Source organism: Eleginops maclovinus, chromosome 22 (genome assembly GCF_036324505.1).
Source record: "Eleginops maclovinus isolate JMC-PN-2008 ecotype Puerto Natales chromosome 22, JC_Emac_rtc_rv5, whole genome shotgun sequence".
Taxonomy (NCBI): domain Eukaryota; kingdom Metazoa; phylum Chordata; class Actinopteri; order Perciformes; family Eleginopidae; genus Eleginops; species Eleginops maclovinus.
Genome location: NC_086370.1, coordinates 16,111,295 through 16,135,614, shown reverse-complemented (window position 1 = coordinate 16,135,614; position 24,320 = coordinate 16,111,295). Strand labels below are relative to the sequence as shown.

Genomic DNA, 24,320 nt, shown 5'->3' with positions numbered 1-24,320 from the left:
TCACAAACAATCACCCAAAACAATTGGTGAGAGTAAAGAGGTGTGCTTTTCAACTTGGTTCATTGGGATTTCTGATGGTGACAGCAACCAGTGCCAGTGTTCATAAAACAAAGGATAAATTGGCTCATAAATCAGCCAAACCCCATTATTGGCAAGTCAGCAACTAGTCCCTCTCATTCCTTTTTCCCCACAGCCCCATTCATGCAGTCTATATCATCAGAGGGAAGCTAATGATGATAGACAGATCCTGACTGGTTTATTTGAATGGCCATCACGGTGAAGGAAGGAACACCATGTCTCAACATTTTTGTTTACTGTGCCCATGTATGTCCTTTGAATTTGAGAGAACAACATTAAACACAAATGCTCATTGAAGACTTTAACAGTAGAGATGTCCTTGTCCATGTGTCCATGCGATAAAACAGCCGCTGCACACTAAAGCGTTGCCTAATAAAACAAAAATTGATAGAATTTTAAATTGATGTCAGTTGAAGAATGCCCTTGCAGAACTATATTACAATAATGACATGACCACAGTTTGCCAACCTAGCACAGCATTTTGGATCCATTCATTTTCAACACATTTCTTATGTTCAACTTGCATTGAGAGAGAGAGATTGGGCAAAACACATAAAGACAAACATATTCACATCAACAAACTAATTACAGGTGAATGAAGTAACCTGAGTGTTGGTGAACTCTGAGAGGAAACCAGAGACCTTGAAAACAGACCCAAAAAGGACATCCCATTTCCTATTCCCAATTTATAACCATTTTATCATATGAGCTCATGAGAAAAATGCCATTGATGAATCATTTACTAGCCTTTCCATCCATTCCTCAAACCACCGTTCCATCTACAGTGAAGTTGGCTAAAACACGTTATGAGGCCCATTCTACGAAACAAATATCTAGACTTACGTTTCAGAGAGGTTGAAGACCTTCTGGGAATCCCCACTCACAATGTGGTATGTGATCGGGTCATTTTCTCTGTCTGTGGCCTGGGGAAAGGAAAAGAGGAGCAGGATCTTGATGTTCAAATGGTGCCATTACAGTTGAGGGCTATGAGATATGACAGCTGGGCAACAAGGGAGCTGCACTGGAGTGCACTGAAGAGCACAGCATAGTCAAATATGAAAAAAGGGAGAAAAGGTGTGGTTGCTGAAACTACAATATGCCTCAACAATTTATTGACAATTTAATCAAACAATAGCAGGATACTAATTGCCTCAATAAATAAAAAACTATCCATATTTGCATGTGCTTTGTGTTGTATTTGTGGTTTAGAGGCTCACCTGCAGATTAAGCAGAATGGCTCCAATCCTCATTGCCTCGCTGACTTCCAGGTTGTAGGTGAGGAGAGGGAAGCGTGGGGGGCTCTGGTTGTTGGGAGGCAGAACCTCAATGTAAACTGTAGTGATTGAACTCCTGAAAGAAAGAAAAGCACACATCAGCCCAATGATAGCAGTAGATTCTCCTTGAAACCTATTGAGCCGTACTGAAGTGCTGTGGCCAGAGCATAGTGAAAAAAAGTGTTATGATATATAATGTGGATCCAAGAAAAATAAATCAAACTCAAAAGAAAAACTGAAGAAACTCAACAGGTTTTGATCGTATTGCTTTTAAGTGGTGTATTTATCTGGGACACAGTAGTATAATTTAAGCTTTTATTTTTTGAATTCATAAATGTCACAAACAAAATACAAGCCTTGTATTCATGATTTGTTTATGATTGAAAAACCTACTTTCTGATAATTAGCCTGCTTGTTCTCGGTTATTCACCGCAGGAAACATTTAAATGGAACTGACGGCCTTTATCATTTATTCATTCATTGTGACATCTTTTGTTAAACTGCTAAAGGTACATGGTAAAAATGATCTGACAAGCTGTCATTATGTCAAACTGTAGCCTGGGTTAACACTGTTTTAATCCTGGACAGTGTAAAATGTCTAAGCCAGTCTTATGTGGATGACATTGAAAAAAAACGGCCACTATTTCCCAAATTCATATTCTCTCTTCAGATGTATATCTCTTGATACTACATGTGCCTCAATAATATGTAATTATACCAATCTACTGCAAAAAAATAATTCAACAACATTACATTTGAAGACATGATACCTTGGCATTGTGTTGGCATAATCCCAAGATAAAGAGGAGATATTTGTATCCAACAACAGATTCTTTATAGTGTTAGATGAAACAAGACCATCTGTGTTTTGGCTCAGAAAAGTTTGTGAGAATTGTTCTTTTTTTGTAATGTAGCCCAGAGCAAACTCTGTAACATAAAAAGTCAAGCTGGTAGTTCCTTTGCAATCCTGAGAAGACACACACAGAAACACTGGAACAACATATGATGTTTAAATTAAAGAGGAATGAATGGCACATCATATTAAATAAATGCAAACATTTCTTTCAATGTTCAAATCAATTACTCTTAAAAGGAGAGCTACTATAGATACCTTCTCTGGATCTCTGGTGCAGTGTCAGAGGCTTTGACGGTCAGTGCGTAAGATTGTCCCACAGTTAAAGTGACACCAGGAGCCACAGTGATGCGTCCAGTGCGATTGCTAATGATGAAATTTCCGCGGGCACCAGCCAGTATCTGGTAGGTCACCAGACCATTCAGTCCCTCATCAGCATCTGCTGCGGTTAACTGGGAGAATGGACAGATAAGAAAAAGATATACATCATTTGTTTTGATATTTCTGTCTGTTACATCTGCCAGCCAAATCCTCACTGAACTCATCTAGCAGTAAATATTGCTCAGCTGGGGGTTCGGATAGGTTTCAGTCAAGTTGCCAAACTTGACTGAAGTGCTACAAGAGTATTGAAGATGAAAAGAAAAAAATATATAAATATATTGCATATTGCATAGTTTGCTATCAAATGAATTAGGCAGACACAATTTCTTTTAAGCCAATTATTTAAGGCATCCCGCTGCTTTTAATTATGAACTATCATGATGCAGTTGACTTCATATCTTTAAGGCCTTGAAACTTTAATCCGAGCTGCCCAGACCTCCTCTTTTCATTCTCCTGACATTGGAGCAAAAGCTGTAGCATCAAATAAGCAGCAGCAGCCTCCCGGGGCCTGCGGCTCTCATAAACGGCTTATAAAAATCAGTTAAGCGGTCATACCCAACACTCTGTGACCCCTGGCCTCATTTCAAGGAGGGCGAAATGGCTGATTTTTAAGACAGATTAAACTTGACCTTTTTTGCGTCTGACATTTTTTTTGAGAGGTTTTGCTGAGAGGACAGGTCAACTGAAAGAGGAAAAGATCATGCACTGACTACTAAATAAGGGACAATAAAATGATGAAACCTTCCAACATAAATAGATATAGCAGGGGTTACAATTTTGGAGGCTGTGAGTGCATGTATAAGTACATATGCACATCCTGACACATGTCCTGTGCATGTGCATATGAGATTGCTTTTAGTTGGTATTAGTATGCGTATATGTGCAAGTCTGAACAGAAGGGGATAGGAAAAGCATGACCTTTAAAAGGCTTTAATTAAATAAAATATAAACAAGATTCAAAATCCATAAGTGGATTCAAAAATATGAACTCCTGTTTTAAAAATCATTTTAATGCAAGGGGAAAGGTTGATTAATGGCCATCAGTGATGAGTACTGTTATCTTAAGCCATCATAGCAGCTGATCTGCTGGATAAAAGGTTTCCCAGGCATGTGCACTCAGGACGGAGAGACACATTCACCTTGACTTATCTGTGGTGACTGCAAGTGAGAGGAAGGGAACTGTTCCAGGGGTTCGCCTGTCAACACAATGCACTGGATCGTGGTACTTATTTTTTTACTTTGAGCATGAAAGAACGGGAGCGTGAGAGACTCTTTACGACTGGGACAAAGACGGAGGAGTAAAGCACAGAGCCAGAGCAAAGTACGAAAAGAGAGGGAAAAAGGCAAGGAAGTATTGTTGAAATTATTACCTGTAGAACCGTCTCCCCGGGCTGCATGTCTGTGAAGACTTCGACGCTATAGGAGACCTCGGGAAATGTGGGCGTGTTGTCATTGGCATCAATGACCACGATGTTCACAGTGACTGGGCTACTCTGCTGCACGCCATCCGATGACACCATCTGTAGACACAATAAAGAGATATATTGTAGCTTTAGAAACTATATTTTGCAATTCAATCCCAGAGGACTGATTTCTTTATATTCAAGCTTATGCTTTCAGGACTGTTTTGCTTCAAAAAGACAACTCAACATGTTTTTTCCTAGGCCATTAATTCACTTACACTTGGCCTTTGTAAATGTTCAATTTTCATTCCCTACATTGGAAATGCCTTAAAAAGAGATGAAATGAGAGGAGAAGGCTTGTATAAAGCTTGACTAAAGGACAGTTTGCAAACTGAGCAAACTGCATCTTTATAAGTCCTTGGCAGCTCTGATCTGCAACAACTGTGGCACAGCATAATATAGGACACTCGTTTTACTCAAGAAGTTGCACTCAGCCCTGAAATGGTTTTGTTGTACATCTTGAAGATTCCTCTAGTAGCAGCTATACATTTCCAGAAACAGCCGCTTCTTTCTCTGCTCACAGAGTCTCTCTTTCCTTAGCCAACCGTATGAAGGGAGAAGGCCAGAAATGTTTTGGGAGCCAAGAGAGAAAACAGATTAGGATTGCCTGAGTCATCCCAGATCTATGTGAAGACACTCCAAACACACACACATGTGCTGACCCATCTATGCACAAACACACATACACAGAACAAATATGAAAAATGTCACGCCTTGTTTCTTATCCCTCTCACACAATCAGTATGACTGACACAAGATAATTAACATTGAAGGCTGACTTTTACCTAAATTAGATCTGTGTGTTCTTTCTTCCTCCAGTCCAAGATACAAAGATTAATTATACAATTGAGTTGATGCTTCAGTTTACACAAAGACAAGATTTGTCTCTAAGACAATCTAGTAGACAAAGCCGTCATGCTATGTCTAATTAAAATGATGTTAACAAGCTTTTAGCAAGACATCATAAAGCATTGCATAACTTGCATTGTTAGAATTAAACAAAAAAACATCTGACACATGAACATAACACATTGGGTTGATTTACGTACTCATGAATTGGACTAGTTGTATGTTGGATTTAGATACAAAGGTAGGTTGTGAAATGTCAGTTTGGATATTTATACAGCCAACCCAGAAAAAGCAGGAATTCAGCAGCTTTCAGTGAAAATATTGCTGTACAGAAGGTCATCTGCATTTTTGCAGCACCAAAAGAATCATTATCAAGTGTAAAACTGAGGAAATACTATTAGAGTCAGTGCAGTAGGTATTTTACTGCGTAAACAGCTTTACTGAGAAATAGAAGAGAAACAGAATCAGACAAGAGGGACGATTTAAACATTCAGTTCATCTTTATACAAATATGACCTATGATCTAGTGTGAATCAAACTCTGATCCAAGTGTGCTATAGGTACTATAGCATGCTCTTTTGAGGCCAAAACTGCATGCAAAATCTTGATATTTATCAAACCTTCCTGAACTTTTATTATAATAATTATTGCTTAAATACAGAAAAATCACTTCTCACAATTCCTAAAAAAGCCCCACATTTCCACCATGGTAGACAATAAAGACATATGATGTTCTATTGAAAACACATTATTGAACCATTGTAGTTCATTCATTTTTTCTGACCTGGTTTACAAAGTCACTTAGTAAGTAGCTTGCCTAATTGTATCCGTATTTTACAATACAACAGTTACAAAACATCAACGTAAAATATAACAGGAAATATAAATGATGTATTGGGGGCATTACATGTCAAGCAGGTCTCTGGGACACGTGTTTCAACAACAACTACTTCAGTATTCCCCAGGCAATGTGCGTCATCTTTAATTGAAACTGAACTGATGTGGAGGATAGGAGATGGCGTGGACAATCCTGCTGATTATCTTGGAAATAAATGTTTCCTTTACATCTGATATTGAATGCATGAATCCTTTTAAAGAGCTGTATTGAACTGTCACCACTGCAAAGTGGATGCATCTTTTCTTTTTTCTTTTTACTGATGAAAAAATCATGTAAAAGAGAAAAAACCTTCAGTAAACTGATCCAGAAATATTCAATACAAAAACAAACATGTGCACGTCAAAGTGATTGCTGCGATTTACAATTGTACGAAAATAATAAAAAATCCACATTTTACAGGTTATACAGATTATCTGTACACACACACGCACACACACACACACACACACACACACACACACACACACACACACACACACACACACACACACACACACACACACACACACACACACACACGTACAAACCAAACCAAAAACACTTAGCAATGCCAACTGTAGATTCAGATATGATGCTAAGTTAGCATCATATCTGAATCTACAGTGATCCGACTCATCCCTGTTCAGAAACTCCCTCACTATCCAGGGAACCGTTCCAACATATCTCACTGCTGGTTTGCCAATGCTCTGTAATCCAGAAGAATACTCTGGGGAGGGGTCTAATCTATCTCCCAAGACCATCACTCTGAGTAGCAAAGAAACAAGTCACTCTGGTAAACCAGGCTGTACACCCACTAAAAACACCATGCATTAAGGAGATTAATAAAACATTACAGAGATTATAAGTATCCCAGGAACATGAAAGTACCGACAGAGTTCAGTGAAACTGAACCGTGTCATATATTAAAAGATTAGAGAGTTCCCATAAAATATACTCTCTATATGTCTCTACGAAGGAATAGGTTGAGAATTTTGAAAGCTTAAATACAAAAAGGAAGAAAATAACTCATTCATCAATTTGACACTAAATAAGGTATGCAAAGATATGTCCTGTAAATACAACAAATACTGTACAATCAAAAAGAGAGATGCTTAAAAGAACAGAACTTTGTTACAAGTTTCCATGGGTAAAAAACCTGGTAAGGCACCAGTGATTATTAACAAACCTCATATATCTACAATATTATCATAGTCATTCAGAATGTAGTGCATATACACGTCCAAATATTTCACAAATGGTTTCAGTATTAATACGTTTTAAATGCTGGCCAGATTTTGTTGGTGTTCTGGAAAACGTCTTTGTGTCTTAGCATATTTATTTGCCTTAATGTGCATGGAGTGTGTTTATTATTTTGCCAGTGCTATTTGCAGTGTTTTCTTTGCATTGTAAACTTTAATTGCCCTGTGCTTAGTCTAAATATATACACATTTTATAATAACTATATACATATATTTATTCTCTAAACTGAATAGAGTTTAACACAAGAACTTGGTAAATACAAGTGAACAGACTGTTCTTTATTGTTTTTTGACCCCTGATAAAGGTCATATTGCTGTAAAAGTGTCAGACCACATTTGTATCTGCAGGTGCCTCTTGGTATAAACCTAACCTGTGACTTCTATTTATAGACACAGAATTGGAGATGTAGGTCAAAGGGCGTCAGTGCTGTCTTGTACCGCTGAGTCTGAGGCCTACCTTGAAAGTATAGACCATCTGCTGCTCCCGATCCACAGGTTTGATCAGCTTCAGGTAGCGGATTATCCCAGTTGGTGTAAGGCTGAAGATCGTGGTGTAGTCATCCAGGGTAATCTTCAGCATGGGGTCTTTTGTCTTCCAACAAAAAGATGTACAAAAAGAAACAAGTTACCATGGTGACATGAGTGTTTCATCATTTCTTTCCCCCAAGGCTGCAGCTGTGGGGCTGGGAAAACCTATCAGAACGTTTTGATCTGCCAAAGAGTTGAAAAAGTAATCTCCTGCAGGTCCCTCATCTATTTTAAGAAAACAGCGAAGAAGGAGCTGTGGAGGAAACAAGAACCAATGCTTTTAACACGATAGTGTCAAGTAAGAGAGGAAATTACTTCTGTTAAAAAAAACGTACAAGCATTAAAGCCTCTGATGTTTTTTTACGGAAATATATCGACCTGCATTAAGCAGTCATTAAAAGGTATTTTTAACATCCATTTATCCAAATATGCCCAATCACTGATGTGGTTTGATTGTGTTAACAAACAGACCTCGAGTCCATTGTGAGCCATTGCTGCGAGTTGGCTTCGATTCACGTCCATCAATGAGCCTCTTAAGGGAGTTTGGTAAACATCGGCACTGGGTGGCTTATTGATTTTGTTATCTCTGCTTCCACTCCTCTTTGATTTGTTAATCTTCTCCAAACACAGAATAAAGGTTTTTTTGAAAGATGAACTAAAGGTAGTAGTCATTTGTTTTGGCTGTCTGTGTTTGAGACAGTTTGTATCCACCCATTCGAAAATAAGTCTATCAGAGGAGTTACGATATGAGGAAAATGTAAAGCATTCTCCACTGTGGTTGGTGAAGACACACACACAGAAAAATGCCACCCACACAAACATACAGTTTGGTAAATATGTCAAACAAATATGTCAAACCACGCCATTCTTCCAACATCACACACACAACAATCAATTAAAATATTTTGAAGTTGGTCTTCAAAGAGAATAATTCCATACATTTTGACTGAAGCTACAGCAGAAACCACAGCAATAAATACCCTTCTGCATAAAAAGAAGAAGAACACTGCACATCAAAACACTGCAAACAAACACACTCCCATTAGGATACAAAGTCAGTGCATCATTGATCCACATGTGTGAAGTGGTGTATGGTGATGCAGGGATGCAGGGATGTCCCGAGTTAGTTTCAAGAGCAGGGATGAAGCTAAACTTGGATTTTTTTTTATGGATTAGTATGAAAATGTAACGCCTATCCATTCCTGGTCCTTTGTTTATAAAATGTATTGAGCCCAAGGTAAGCTACCTTTCAAAGTGGCTCCCACTCAAAACCCTGTAACTAACAACTCTCTAATAGCAGTGGAGCAGGGCTGACCGATAAATTGATTTAAAAATAAATATGCAAGTGAAACAATGTGATCAGCAAATTACAAATCCTGGTATTTAGGAAATAGGATGTTGCAGTGGTTGTGATCCAGGGTTTAAATTGTTGCATTAATGAGACTGATCTGAGAGTGGCTGCCTTCAAACAGCAAACTGTCATGTTGACCACACAGAGAGAGAATATTTCCCATGGACTAAGAAAGTGCAGCTGTCGCCTGAAAGAAGGCCGCTGTACTGATAATGGATCTAATGTAACCAATGCTAAGGAACTAAATCAATGCACCGGGCTTCAGTGACGGCCACAGGCTGCATCATGTGATTAATAATTGCAGGTCTTCCCCTGTTTAGTAATTGTTGCTTGTCCTCAGTGTTTTGTTTGATTTGGCTTATGTTTTCCTTTTTTAGAAAATGCTTTGAAAGATGATGCAAGACTTAATAGGGCAACAGGCCATTGCTTTCACAGTTTTTGTGAGAAGACCACACTCAGGGAGAAACAGCAAGAATTAAATCTGCCGCAGCCCTGGTTGATTACAGGGTTTCCAAAAAGATGGATGTCAGGGCAGAATTGATTGGGAGGGTGTAGGAGCAGAGCAAAGCCTGTTCTCAGGTTCAGTCTGAAGAGAGTCAACGTGGCAACTGTGACCAACTTGGCAGGACACAGACGCTGACGAATCAATTAACATTTGCCTTGTGTCCTCTCCAGGATTTTACAGATGCCCTCTCTGTTGAAGCGTGTGTAAGGATGTCAAACCTTAAGCTAGTTCCAAGAACATCAACTCTGAAAATGACGAGGACACAGACCTCACTGAAGCAATAAAATCAGAAGCTTTTGGCTACTTGGAAGATAAATATAGCACTGCAGGAGCTTATCAACATAAATTTGTTCATCGATCCAAGATTCCTGATTAACTACATAAGTGTGAGACTCATAGGCATAAAAACAGTGTGAAGATTAAATGAAACAGGTGACCCGAAAGGGAACTTGTCTTCTACAGTATGTGCAGCAAAGTTAGTAGAATAATCTACATGCAAGATACATTATTATATTTTAAATAACCCCTATCGCAGTTTGATTACCCCAACTCCCAAATGAATTAGCAATAACAATGTCTGTCTGCAATTAAAAAGAAAATCGTAATTAGACATGTTCCCTTAATGCAGACATCAGATTTGATTAATGACACCTACACTGACAATGTGCCGCCGCATGCCAGTAGATTTAGGGTAGATCGAACAAACAACACAAAACAAACGTGTTTTACAGTCAGCATTTTGTTCGAGGTGGAAATTAAGAGAAATTGTCTTGAAGTAAATTATACCAAACACTGCAAGAGGCTGTAACATTAAATATTCTAAGAAAGGAGAGCTTTTCAGCATTGAACTCATTTAATTGAATTAGCTTTACGAACTTAAATGGAGACCTGCTTTAAGCTGTTTGGAGTTCACAGAGCAGCTGTATAATGCAAGGAAATATAAATATTGGATTCACCTCTGTATCAAAAGATATTAATATAAAATTATAACAGTTCATTTTTAATGCACTCAAATTGGGGATTGCCTGCAAAAACGTAATCAGGACATCCCTATTATGCTCTGTATGTTTCTATGTGTGTGAGTGTGTGCCATTGCATCTAAAATCAACCCCCTTTACCTACAGGTGTATCACCAGGATCCAGCTAAAACAGGGAAAACATACAGCAGGACAATTAGTCATGAATGTGTGCACAACAAAACTCTTAAATAAATATGAACCACTAATCAATATTTAATCGAATGCACCACACGTGCTTTGAATTTGTATGCACAGTTTATGGGTGGGCATGTGTTAAATGCAGGCAAGAGTGCGCCTTATAAAGGTTCTTGCTTTCTACCTCCTCGATGTCATTATCCAGAGCGATGATTCCCAGGGGGGCAGTGAGGTTTGCACTGGCGGATATAGTCGTTCCCACTGGGGAGGACTCACTCACATAGCCCTGATAGGTGGCAAACTGGAAATACGGTGCCTGGTTGTTTTCGTCCAGGATTTCGATAATGAGGTCAGCGTAGGCCGGGAGGGGGTGACCGTTGTCCTGTTCAGCCTGAAATTATACGGAAAAAGAACAAGAGGACGAGTGAGTCAAAGAACTGATAACCAGTCTGCTAGAAATGTATTAAGAAGTACTTATAATGAGTTGTAAGATTAAAGTAAAAACACTAAAGAGTTATGCTGTCCCAACTGTTACGCAGACATAGGGACAAAAGGAGTAATTTCGCAAGTGTCATTTCAATTACAAAAAGCTACATTTACTAAATTTAATCAGGGGTCCTCTTAGGGTTAGGCCTTAGTAATTACTAGAGCACTTAGCGCAAATACCATCATTTGTCGGGGAGAGGCAGTAATTAGTGGCTCTAACTACTCCGTCAAATTGGTGACCATTGATAAAAAGGAGGGTAAATGGGTGCCCTTCTCACTAAGTCAGTTCCAGAATAGACCAATTAACTACAGCAGTAAACAGAGCTATCTCCGTTCGTGATTGTGCTTACTCAACTGAGATACAAAATATGCCCATTTATGTACAGTGACTCTGTTTTGCCTGCAAGCTTGAAATAACCTGTGGAGATGTTTGGTATGCAAACAACCCAGTCAACATGTCTTCCTGATATTAATGTCTTTCTCCAAAAACTGACCTGCAGCATCGAGCCATGGAAAACAACTCATTTAAATGTCATATTGCAAGATGAGATTATTCTTAATGTTAGAATTTGAGGAAAAATACACAACAATAAAAACAAATATGAATTTTCTTAATCTATTACATATTACCAAATACTGGAACATGCAGTGTAAATGGATAAAAAAATGTTACCACACAGTTTATGCATACAGTCAATTCCCAGAGCTGGACACTTCCCCAAAAGTACATGAGGGAATTGTTGACACACCTGCATCCAAAGCTAGCTTGTGTATCATACAGCACACTCACCATACGGTTTACATGAATGCTTAAGAAACACAGCTAATTATCACAAACCAAAGTGTGTGTTGTACTAGCTATTCAAACTGTACCAAAACATAAAGGAGCTGTTCTTTAACCCAAGTTGTGTCTTACACCAGCTTAGAGTATGGTACTGTGGTCAGGCTTTCACTGCTATCTTTTTCCCTCCAAGGCACATATGTCACTACTGGCTCCCACACTGGGATGCTTCAGAAACATTAAGGCTTTGGAAATACAGATGGAGAGGGGGTGTGAGGCGACACCAGTTTAAGCCATGACCTGGAACTAATTCTGCACATTAGCTCGTTTTCACTGGGCTTGTGTTGCAGAGTGCCGACTGTAACAGAAGAATTTATTTCTACAGCTAAATAGAAAAAGTGCTTTGGCCAAAAGTACTCTGTAGATCCTTGTGATTTGGATTGTGTGTCTTACCTGTTGAAAAGCCCTGCTACACAATTGTGCCAATTTGGCACATCAAGTCGAGTTTCACTACATCTCATGTTTTCATTGGCATCGCAATAAAATGCGGGGCAATCTTCCCCAAACATCTTCTACCTTTCTCCCTTATCTGATAATAAAGAACACCCACACTGCCAAACCCAAAGATCCAATCTGCTCACACAAACACCTGAGGGACAAGTGGTGTCATTGACAGACAAAGTGTGTGTGCCTCGATGTTCTCGCTATTTCTCAGCATTAACAAAAACATTTTCATCCGAAAAGAAAAAAGACGGGGTGTGAGATTACGGTGTTCCCTGGTGATTTAGCTCTTTAGCGATGCCCTTATTTCTGTGAGGCAGTGCTAAATGACCTGCACTCCACTGCTACTACACAAAAGCCTGCAGGAGATTCACTGCTTCCCAAAGTCACTGTTTATCAGTCTCGATTCTGCTGTCCTGACTCCATAGCCTTGGGAGTGTTATACTGCATTTTTTTCCTTTCTTGTTTCTATTAAACCACGCTAACTCTCTTCATTTGCCTTTGTCTCTTGTCTTCATTTTTACCCAGTCATCGTGGTGGAAATAGCCCTATCAGGATCAATCATGACTTTTTGAGATAAACAGATCGTTTTTTAGAATATGCTCGAGGTGCATCAGCTCACCCCATCCCATATATGATTTTAAATCTTTTAAGGCATTAGCTATGTACACCACATGCTAGGCTGCAGAACTCTCAAGATACCCAAGTCTAATTCTCACTTTCCTGCCCCTTGGGAGTCCTTGAGCAATGGTTCCTCGCCCTCTCTATGACCAAGGTAGATAAGACTCCTCTAGTACTAGTCACCATACACATATCTCTCTCGATCTTGGTGGGTTTTTCTGCTCTTCACTCCCTTCCCCTAGCTATGCACAACCTTCTCGGAGACATGCAAAAACTCTCTCATATGATCAATCTCCTCTTGCCTTTTTCCTCTGGTTACAATCAGCTCTTCCTCTCATTTTTCACTCCACAGCTATCCCGGTAAACAGTCGGTTACAGAGCGCTTAGAGGTGTCTAGAGGTTAGTGATGGGTGGATGGAAAGTTCATCTGCACTGCTGCTCTGCACCAGCAGCACCGTGGCAATCCCTGACTCTGCTCCAAATTAGGATTCATGAGAGACCAGCAGACTATCCTCCTGCTAAGTCCATAAATCATAACATCTTTTTTACCCCAGATCTCCAAAGCAGCTAAAGATAAGGTTAATGGCCTTTAGGTTATCTAGGTGGAGCTGAAACGTGTGGATGTTTAAGTTAGAGATAAAAGTTGAACTTGATTTGGCACTAGCACGTTAAAAATAAAAGCTCAGATTGAGAAGAATCTTTGTTTACCTGATTTTGAGGTAGCAGTATAATCAGTGTCAAGACAATCAACCTCGATTGAGTTTAGTAAATACAACGTTTATATACATTTTGACCAATCGATTTTTGACTTTTCTATTAGTGTAAACCAATATTGTGACCAAACATTCTTGAATTTCTGTGGAAGAGTATGTGTATGAAATTAACAGAATACATCCCAAGTACATTGCGTTCAACAGTTTGTTTGTTTCAATCAATCAACAGTACATCTTGACATCAGTATAAGCCACGTTGTTTTATAATAAGACAAACACTGATTTGGATTGATTTGTTTACCTTGATGATGAGTGTGAAACGTTGGTACAAGTCCCTGCTGATAGGCTGCAGAACACGCAGCTCTGCAGTGGTTCTGTTCAGGGAGAAATACTCTCGGTATGTGACTGGATGACCTGCAATAAAAAAATAAAAACATCCACAGATTTGGATTCACTGCACTTTATGATAACGTCGAGGACACCAAAATGAAAATTCAGAAGTCAAGTCATGGCTGACGACCGAGCCAAAGCACATTAAATGCGCACAATCAATCAGGATACGTGATGCACCTACCAACTAGGATGTAGTAAAGAATGTTGGGTCTGTCTGATGGGGGCTGTATGTTCCTGTCCATGTCCACGGCCCGGATCGCAGGGGTCACATTCAGTGGGTTCAGTTTGCTCTGCAACAAGGGGAGGGGGAATCAGTCAACAACACGGCAAGATAATCAGATGCAAATCTGTTTATTTTCTGTTGACCTTGTAGTTGTAGCACAGACATTGTCTCCTGAAATAACTTTGAGAGCATTATTATTCAGAGATGGGATTTTTAGTGTCTCATAAAAGAGAAAATTCCACTTAGAAAGGATATCAGCCGCCCCCAAAAACATAGTATGTCCTAATTATCACTATTTTGGCTGCTGTGTAATCTTAAGTGACATGTTGTATATCACTTGCAATGATGCTACTCCAGATAAAAACAGCTCCATAGAAAAGCCGCTCGGGATTTCTCTCCCTGGCCCAAAAAACTGTTTTGTACTTTTAAAGTACGGTGGGAGGAGCTGCTGAGATTGGCCTCCTTGTAAACTGAATATTAGGAAGAAATGCAAATAATATTTTTGATATTAAATAAAGAAACAATGACCTTCAGGCAATTGCATTAGCAATCAAAGTCCGAAGCACACTGGTAAACTATTGTGATATTTAATTAATAAGGAAGTCCTTTTGGATCCATTTCTCATTATGATGCTTCTGAATATGCCACAATCCAGCTGCACATCGAGGTTAATCTGTTTGCAGTGCTGTAGGCTACCTTTCAAACTCATGCACACTCAAACATATTGAGCTTTCATTTACACAGCTCTTCATCTATACTTGCCACAACATATGGCTATGTAAGTGGGAATATGTTTAGCGCATCACATTTATGAATTCTTCTCCTCATGCAAAATGTCTCCATATGGCACAGTATGCGTGAGTATGCTATGGTAAACTCCCTTAGCATAGAAAGACACATGGCTAACATCTCTCTGGCAGGAAGAATCCCTCCTTTGGGGGGGGGAAATTTATATCCCTCAGCTCTGAAGTAATCCTTATACCCCTCCCTAACCAGCCCTCTCGCTTTTACAATGTCTGGAGGTGCGCTAAATCAAATCCCTCTAGCTCTGCACAATGATGATTAGCTATAATACCCTCCTCCAGCAGTCATTATCCAGGGGACTCCAGAGCCCGCATTATATCCCTCCAGGGCAAAAAATAAATACAGATCAACTTAATAATGCCTGTCTAGCCATTGTGATTAATTACAATACACTCAATAATGAGACGACAAATCTCCCTGTGGACAGATATGTTAGCAGAACGGTTACACTGCAGAATAGAGAGAAATCGAACAAAAGCACTCTTTAATGAAAGTAAAATAAGAAGAAAGGAGATATATGTTTTGAAATTGACATCAAACAATTACAGTGTATTGGAGGAACTCTGAAGGTATGGAGGAGACATTATGTTACTACATAAAAGTAAAGGAAATGTCACATCAGATCCCATTACTGTTGGTAGCTTGAAACCATGCAATGTTTGAAGGTGGAAAACAGAGCGAGAGGGAGAAAGACCAACATTTTCTCAGACAAATGAAAAAGCTTTGGTTTGTGAAGCTGCACACTTAGCAGTCTGCAAACCTTTTATCATAAATTATACATTACGAGCAAACTCTGAATAGGAAGTCTGGACAAACAAGTGAGTCAGTGTGGCAGCTTTCCCTTAACCACAGCTTCAGATACACACACAGACTACACCTACATGTATATATACTGTTTACCCTTTTTCATTACTCCCTTCTCCCTGTAGAACTAAATCTCCAACCATTGATTTTACAAACAGTGTTTATAGTTCCATTTGGGTCATTATCCAGGCTTAAGAATTATTTTATCTCTTTCGCCCTAGTCTCAGAAATTCGATTCAGTTTGCCTCCAATTTTAGAAATATGTCAACCAATTACAAGCGCATACTTGATTCAGTCTTTTCCCAATACTGCTACTGTTGCCTATGAAGTTATACATTTGTTTTACAAGCTACAATTTGAAAAAACAACACAATAACTTGGTACTTATTTGTAAAACGATTCCTACTATACCATACTTTCGTAGTATTACTACACACTGCAATAATATACAATTGTCTATGCGCATGTGAAGTCCTAACAAAAAAGAAATGAACTTGCCAGGATAAATGACAGTCAATTTATAGGTGAAATTAAAATGCACCACTATACATATTTGTAAGTTATATATTTTTTAAAAGGTTGTTGAATTACAGCAGAAAAGTGATTTTGAACAAAAAAATAAATGATGTAGTTTCAATAGTTGACTACACCCACAAATGCTAAAAAGAAATGCTTATAATTTAATCACGATACAGTTGAATGTAGTCAAACTACCAGCAAGTTACTGCACAATGTAGTTAAACTAGTAGTTTATTTAAATAGGGACAAGATCATTCCAATCTTTGGGCATGTAGAGTTTCAAATTCCCAATTGTGTATTTGAGGAAACTCGAGGAGGACCCATGTGATGACGCAGACAATGTGCAAACTCCACACAGACTGGGGCCGGGCGAAGATCCAAATCTTCCTGCTTTCAGGACACCACAATGCCAACCTCAATCCAGTCCAGAAAATCCAATCAAATCCAATCTGCATCTCCAGTCCAATCCAACTCAATACAGTTCAATCCAGTCAACTAGGCTAGTTCAGACTGCTGATGAGGAGTGTGTTATACTCTTGAAACAGGAAGTACTAAGTGGAGCTTGAGATGATGTAGTTTTATTAAGTCTAGTCCAAAATAACAATTCAGCAGAGTGTAATTTATTTTATATATCTTTGTGCACAATAAATATAGATTTCTACAGACAGAGATAAAGTGTTTATAGATATAGACATCATCTCTATTTGTGTACCCCCTCAGACTCTTTATCTTAGCTGCCAAATCATCTCCCTCTCTAGTTGTCTTGCTTCTTTGAATTCCAGGGGCGTTTGGCTGTCATCCCAGGTCAACCCAGCCTTCAGCTCTAATTGCTGGTCCAACCGACCAGAAAATGCTCCTGGAATCACCATGCTGATACACAGCAGCAAAGATAACTCTGACTCCAGTTGAGGAGACTAAAAACAAGGTGTAAGCAGACAATTAGGCTCTTTAACATGTAAATATAGCAGGAGGGTATGCATCACAAATATATTACAAATATGAATTATGTGGCTCAATGCAATTGCAAACACAGCACGACAGATAAAACACAACCTGCGCGGAGAAAAAAATATGCACATACTATTAACAGGAATAATTTTGTTCAAATGACCTTGTTGAAAACCAGCGTGTTCACACTCGCCTGTCTGCCTGGTTCTTACCGGTTCAGTGAATTCTGGGATAGCAACACGGTAGGTGAGGGGGTTGCAGTCGCGAGTGTTGTTCACCAAAATGCAAGGCAGGAACATGGGGCCCAGGTCGTCTCCGTCCAGAACGTCCACAGTCAGAGTCGTCACAGCTGTCCGTCTGTTGGGGGGGTACGGAGCCCGGTCCTGGAAGAAGAACAAATGCTTTAATTTTTAACCTTTAAACTCCCAGATGAGTTGTTACTCTGTGCATTTGTACACACTGCTCAGGCTTAAACCAATATATAACATGTTAAAACCATGACATATCTCTGCAACGGTTTTGCAGCATATACATTATTACAGAGGTGGCTGCTATGGAAACTCAGTGATGCATTAATTCAGTTTTTAGTCTACATTTGTTTGGCTGCAGGAAATACGTACTGCAATTCATTTTCATGCTTTAAGTAGAACATTATTCTATCATTTCTGCACTACAAAAAGAATATTGTTTATAGACTGCCCTCTCTACATCAGACCATTTTAGGTGGAAGGAGCATTGTGTTATACAATATCTAAAACCTTCTCAAATGTACTTCTTTATATAATAACTAGTATGGTACTTATGTAAAAGGGCTCTGTCATTGAAGTGGAATGAAAAAGATAATATGATACAAACAATATGCATCAGACCACTTTAAATCAGTAAAACAGTATGACTGTTTTGAATTCTTCTAAACATTTTCTTTTTAACAATAATCCTTGACAAAAAAAAACAACATATGTTTTCAGCAGCTATCTTTTAAGATCACCACTTGTGGTACTGGCGCTTCTTGAGTGGTGTCCTGCAAAGTGAGCAGCACGCTAGCGTAATTGAACTCTTAACACAAGCCTCTGGTAAATACAATGTCTTCTTTCTTTTTCTACTTTGACTTTCGTCTTGCAAGAGAAAATAAAGTATCCCTGGAGGACCACTTGCCAGGGTAAAGAGTTGAGCCTTTTGCTCCCTCAGGCAGGAAATGGAGAGAAGAGGACATGGGTTAACTGCTAAATGCTGTCCAGCAAACATGTAGGAAAGGTGACCTCCTAAATCCCAGCCTGGGTGCTTTCTAATTAAAGCGGCATTCCTGGCCTGTGGCTTTCTGGTGGCTCTTGGTCAACAGACATTTATTGCTTATTGACATATGGTAAGGATTGGAGCATAACCCTGCTTTCATTATAACTCATTTTGGCATCATTAGCTCTACTTGTTTTACAATATTTTCACAATCATGTTGCCCAGTCAGAGTGTGAAGTAACAGTCCATCCCTCAAGTAAAACCCATAATTATGCATACATAATTAAATCTGATATGCAAGGCCGCTCTGATACAGATGGTTTGCTCAGAATGTGTCAGAGACAACTTCAATCACTTTTAATAGGAAATATGTAAGCAATCTCTGAATTGCTATTAGTTAAGTTAAACAGATTTTTAGTGTGATGTTTTCAGAGTGACGGCCAACTGAGAGCTCTAATTACTTCTTATTAATATGTATAAAATATACAAGAATCCATGATTGGTGGACTAAACATTTACAAAAATGATTTGCTGAATGATAATTGAACAGAAACCATTGCTCCAGATCTTGCTTTAAAAGTTTACTCAGGAATATAAATGATGCAGTCTATGGATTCAAAATCATTGAAGCAGCAAACCATTGACTTTAAGTAAAAAAACTTTGCCCCCTAAAATAACTAAAAGATCTGAAATATGGTAAAAGAAAAGCTGTTAGTGTCTTACGCCAATAAATAAAAACAGAACCTTGAATGTTACACTTCCACGCTCCAGATAACAAATTGTTAACACAGCTGCTGCTTGAATACAAATCACTTATTGAGAGATGGTTTGGTGTGCATTTAGAGTTCATTACCCTCAAGGTCAATACTGAGGTGAAATCCTTAGAAAAAAAAAGTCCACAATTAAGGCCTATTTTCTATCTGTTGACATTGAGCATTTGCTGATCTTGACACTTACATTGGCTTGGACCAAAACAAGGTAGCGAGTTCTCTCCTCATAGTTCAGCCTCTCAGCCAGAATAATGTGTCCTGAAAGAGTGTTGGCAACACTCACTGTTCTGTTAGACGCCTGAAAGAAAATGAGAATTTATATGATGAGACAGAAGAAAAAGTGGATGTGAGCAATAAGTCATGATTGTTGGAGAAATTTACAATGGTGTAGAGGGTGTTTATCATGGCGTGACTTGTCCATATACCGGGTCATTGGGGTTGTAAAGTATGCTGTATTCTATATGTCCATTGGGTCCATCGTCAATATCCGTAGCTCCATTATTCCCTGAGAAGCCAGTGAAAATGGTCGTTCCAACTGGTGTGAGCTAGAGAAAAATATAAGAGTGGGGAGTAATAAAAGTCAGCAGCTCAAATGGCCCACTGTGAGTCCAACATCTACTTACAGCAGTGAGCCCATGCATACAGCTATTACTGATGCCACTTTAGCCCATTAGTAAACAAAAAGAAAAAAATATATATCAGAGAGGTGGAAATGTAGCAGTCAGCAGCAATCTGAAGGTTTACAGAATAACAAAAAGTAAGTATGAAAACCACTGCTATTCCCCAGAGCCCTCAGCAGAGTGTACAGGAGCAGGCAGTAGGCAGGAGACCTTGTAAAGGGGGGCAGTTGACAGAGTGCAGAGTGACTCAGTGGTGTGCTTACAGTATGAAAAGGTAAACACACTGTGAAATAATGAACACACAATGTACACATGGAGTGTAAACAATGGGGGTAATATAGTCATGGTTGTGGGGGAATCTTAGAGCACATGAATGTTTAGAAGCATTGCTTGTGATGCAGGTCTGTTTTTGAAGCGAGATGAATATTAATAATTCCTCAATTCTGTCATGCCCTCGCAGTTTTAATGAATAAAAAGTAAAGCAAAAATAACAAGTATCTTGACTGTTTCATCTTACAAGGAAGCACTTGGGTTTGGGCATCCACATTGTACATCATTTATGGAAAAGACTGATATCAAACTGTACGTAGACCTAATTATTATGTTGGAGCTGCAGGTAGTAAGATTTCAATATTGAATCAACAACCTTATTTTCTCACTAAAACTGACATAAATTCAGCAGAAACCACAACAGGAGTCGCTCCCTTACCTCGTTTATCGCAACATAGTAGCGCGGCTGCTGAAAGCGAGGGTTGTTGTCGTTTTTGTCCCTCACAACAATCCGTACCTCGTGAAAGATTACGGTACCAACCAGCTCATTGTAGCACTGGACCTGAACCACGATGGTGGTGATGTAGTTGGGGGGCTGTGAGAGAGAGAAGAGAAACAAGGTGTTTACTGTAACCATTACAGTGGAAGTTGTTATAGATTTCGACTCTCTGAAGAACAATATGTGTACTATGTCAGAGATGATAAAATGAGAGCAGCACTGACCTTCACTGGTGTCAAAAACTAGTAGTGAACAAGCTCCCTAACAAGTACAGAAAAGAAGCAACACACACAAATGTTGCTCAAAGCAAAAGGAAAGAGAGGTTTTGGTAAAGAATCCTGTTCACGCTAAGGTTGTTGTTGCATGTCATATATCTCCTATGCTATTTGTATACTGTTCTCTATCATATAAAGGCAAAACGGCCCTGAAAAAATATAACAATACAGCAACATCAACTAAAATTCCTTTCACTACTCTCATTAATTATGCTGGCTGTATAGTATTGTTGTAAACAAATCAGAGATATTGTTTATTATTATTCTAAGCTGGACTGTGCAGCCGGATTTAGCTTTTTGGAATATTACATTTAATACCTTATTCATACGTCTGATCAAACGGAGAGCTGCGAGTCTTGTGTCATGTTCTGTTTAAAATGTATATTGGACAGTGGCAGCTTGTCTTGTTGCCACCACTACTTGTCAGACATCATCTGAATTTAGAAACAGTGGTGATGTAATGCAGCCTGCTTAGCTTTCCCCATTCTTTCTCTCCTTCTCATTTGCAAAGGCTCTTGACTCTCATGCTCCTCCACTGATTCCTCCCATTAATTGGTCATATTTCTGAAATATTCCCATTAGGAGTTTAACGTTTAGCTCCATCCCCTTAGTCCATAATATCAAAACTCACACTCCAAAAACAGCTTCGTCCCTGCAGCATTCACAACACTTAACACCAAGTGAACCCCACACACTTGATTGTACCATTTATTCTCATCTGTATTCACCGCAGGTTAACTGGATACCCTGAGGAACCAAGCTGAACATATTACACACACACAGTGTCTGCATTTAATCATTCACTTACTATATTTAGCAGCAGGGGTGAATTATCATGCTAGATGGAAACCAATGACCACCAACTTGGTTGCTACGTTACGTCTTTGTTCCCTGTTTGTAGCTAAACAACAGTGAAAAACATCATGAATCACAATGTGTTTAAAGGAAGGAGTCAAGAATCAGTGTTAATTGCCTTATGGTATTGATCATTTTGACATGATTGGTATTTTCAATCCAATTTACAAAACATTAATTTAGGCTATCATACATGTTGGATTTATCACTTCCCTTATGTGTTTGTTTACAGTTTGCAAGCCTTAAGATGACAAAGAACTATAAAAGCGGGAGTGCTAAACAAAGCTGCTTGTGTGTAAGCACCACTTATTGGATTCAGACACTTGAAATAGCCTGTATCATGATTTTGAATAACCTGGAGAAGCTAGATGGAGAACTTGTTGGATGTTATTGCTTCATTAATTAAAGTTATGAAGTAATTCTTTCGTTAAACAACAAATATAATCGGGGTTAGTGAGCTCCCCCTGAAGACTGTAAATATTTTAATTTTGGGTGTTTTTTTCTTTCCATACAAATGTTTATTTTCCAATATTTAGATTAATGTAAAAATCTTAGGATTAAAGTAAGCACTTTTAAGAAGTGTGTTTATTTGTGCACAACAATGCCTGTTACCCCGTACAGTACATGTTATTTCAAGTAAATGTCTTCTGGCTAATTGGACGCTTTTGGATGTTGCTTTTTAACTTGTGACTCATTGGTATTGCCCTGAAAAAAAAGTAAAGCAACTCACTTGAATCAACACACAAACAGATACCGTGTGTTAATCTGTGTGTGCTTGATACTGACAAACCATTCAGTGACCACACGCCAGAATTAAGTTATGTGACACATATCTGTTTGACTTTATCTTTCCTGATGTTTTACTACACATCACAATCTGTCGTCCTGTACTCACGTCTCTGTCCAGAACTCGCCCGGTGCTGTTGAGGTAGAGCCTCTGTTGCTTTGGTTCCAGTATCACCCAGTAGTCATAGTTGTCCAGTAACGTCAGTGAGATGGTTCTGCCAGGATCTTGGGCATGGCCATTTATCTGCATGTTTTCCACCAAAACTGTACCTGTGAAACCAGAGCAGTATCCAATTAACAAGTGGTTCTCTTGTTAAAGGACATTCAATGTCACTTCTGTATATAACTTTGCGTCATTAGATCAGCCTTGTGTTTGACAAGACATAACAAATGAAATGTATTTTCAGAAAACCGATCTCACCCCTTGACAAATGGTTTTGTTGAAAAGGAAATACTGAAAAACAAATATGTGCTTGATGATGAAGGACATATTTATTCAACCAATCAGCAGAAACTGAAGTAAAAAAACAAACAAACAAAGGAGCACATATTTGATGAACAAAGCCTCATGAAGCTTATTTGAATTAGGGTTTTATTATATCTAGACAGTAGCATTTTGTTCTATGTAATGAGCTTTTGTTTTGCTCATATGAACTTTGTGGAGAAAAACTAACATCATTTTTATAATTTACTCAAAACATTGACCTCTCAATAGCCCTACAAGACTTCTACAAATAAAACCCAAGATATCCGTAGACTTTCAAATCTCAGAATATTATAATTGTCATCCCTGAGGGCACAAATATTTTGTGTTTATTTTCTACAGCTTTTAATCAGCAACCAATTTGCCACAGCGTCCCTCTGGGACAACTCTCCCAAAGCCAGCTAAATGTGTGTATTGTTTTACAAGATCAGACAAATTAGTGGTTTTGATGTAACTGGTTGCTAACTCTAATTTTTTTTTTTTTTAATTCAGGGAGAGCAGGGTTTAAATATTTTATTTAGGATCACTGGAGCAAAAACAGCTGCTTAATCATGTATGTAAAAGTACAACTTGACATTAAAGTATCCCATTATGATACAACCAAAATTTGAAAGTTGCACGCATTCTTCAAATATCTGGAAAATAGCATTTTTAAAGTATGAAATACTGCTTCATACAACGTTCATTTGATATATATAAAGCAAATACATTTACAATGAATCATTCTCGACATATCTTTCATAAAATGTATCCCTTCACTTTGTGATTGTATATGTAATCGCTGATCACATTTGTATGAAAAGACTGTCTTAGTGTGCTTGGACAAAACATATTTGACAATATAACACCAAAAGATAATGTATTTATGAAAGGAAGGTAAGTTTATAAAGCTTTCAGCCATTTATCCCAGCTGCAAAGCAGAACATGCTGAGTCTTTCATTATTTTGGAGATTGTTTATTCTGTGTTACCCTTATTAATCCCCTTTGCATCACACAAGTTTCACATAAACAATATGGCTAAAGTAAGCCTGTGACTCTTCAAACCACAATATGGTTTCACCAAAAAGGGAGTTTTAATTGAGTTATCTTAAACATACATTTAGAAACACTTCTTCATGTCTACAAGCAGTTGACATGCCTCACCAAGCGACCAGCAGTAAAAC

General features: G+C 38.6%; 1 protein-coding gene across 1 annotated transcript in view; it reads right to left on the bottom strand.

Moving 5' to 3' along the window:
- Positions 1-24,320, bottom strand: part of LOC134859160 (protocadherin-15-like) — a 133,624-nt gene that overhangs the window by 65,962 nt on the left and 43,342 nt on the right. The window contains exons 5-17 of the mRNA XM_063875496.1: positions 22,783-22,943; positions 20,698-20,853; positions 19,794-19,913; positions 19,556-19,666; positions 17,578-17,748; positions 14,249-14,357; positions 13,976-14,088; positions 10,757-10,963; positions 7,492-7,626; positions 3,957-4,106; positions 2,464-2,657; positions 1,296-1,428; positions 922-1,001 (exon numbers count right to left, since the gene is read on the bottom strand). Coding sequence (XP_063731566.1) covers positions 922-1,001; positions 1,296-1,428; positions 2,464-2,657; positions 3,957-4,106; positions 7,492-7,626; positions 10,757-10,963; positions 13,976-14,088; positions 14,249-14,357; positions 17,578-17,748; positions 19,556-19,666; positions 19,794-19,913; positions 20,698-20,853; positions 22,783-22,943 — 1,840 coding nt within the window. The remainder of the gene's footprint in view (positions 1-921; positions 1,002-1,295; positions 1,429-2,463; positions 2,658-3,956; positions 4,107-7,491; positions 7,627-10,756; positions 10,964-13,975; positions 14,089-14,248; positions 14,358-17,577; positions 17,749-19,555; positions 19,667-19,793; positions 19,914-20,697; positions 20,854-22,782; positions 22,944-24,320) is intronic.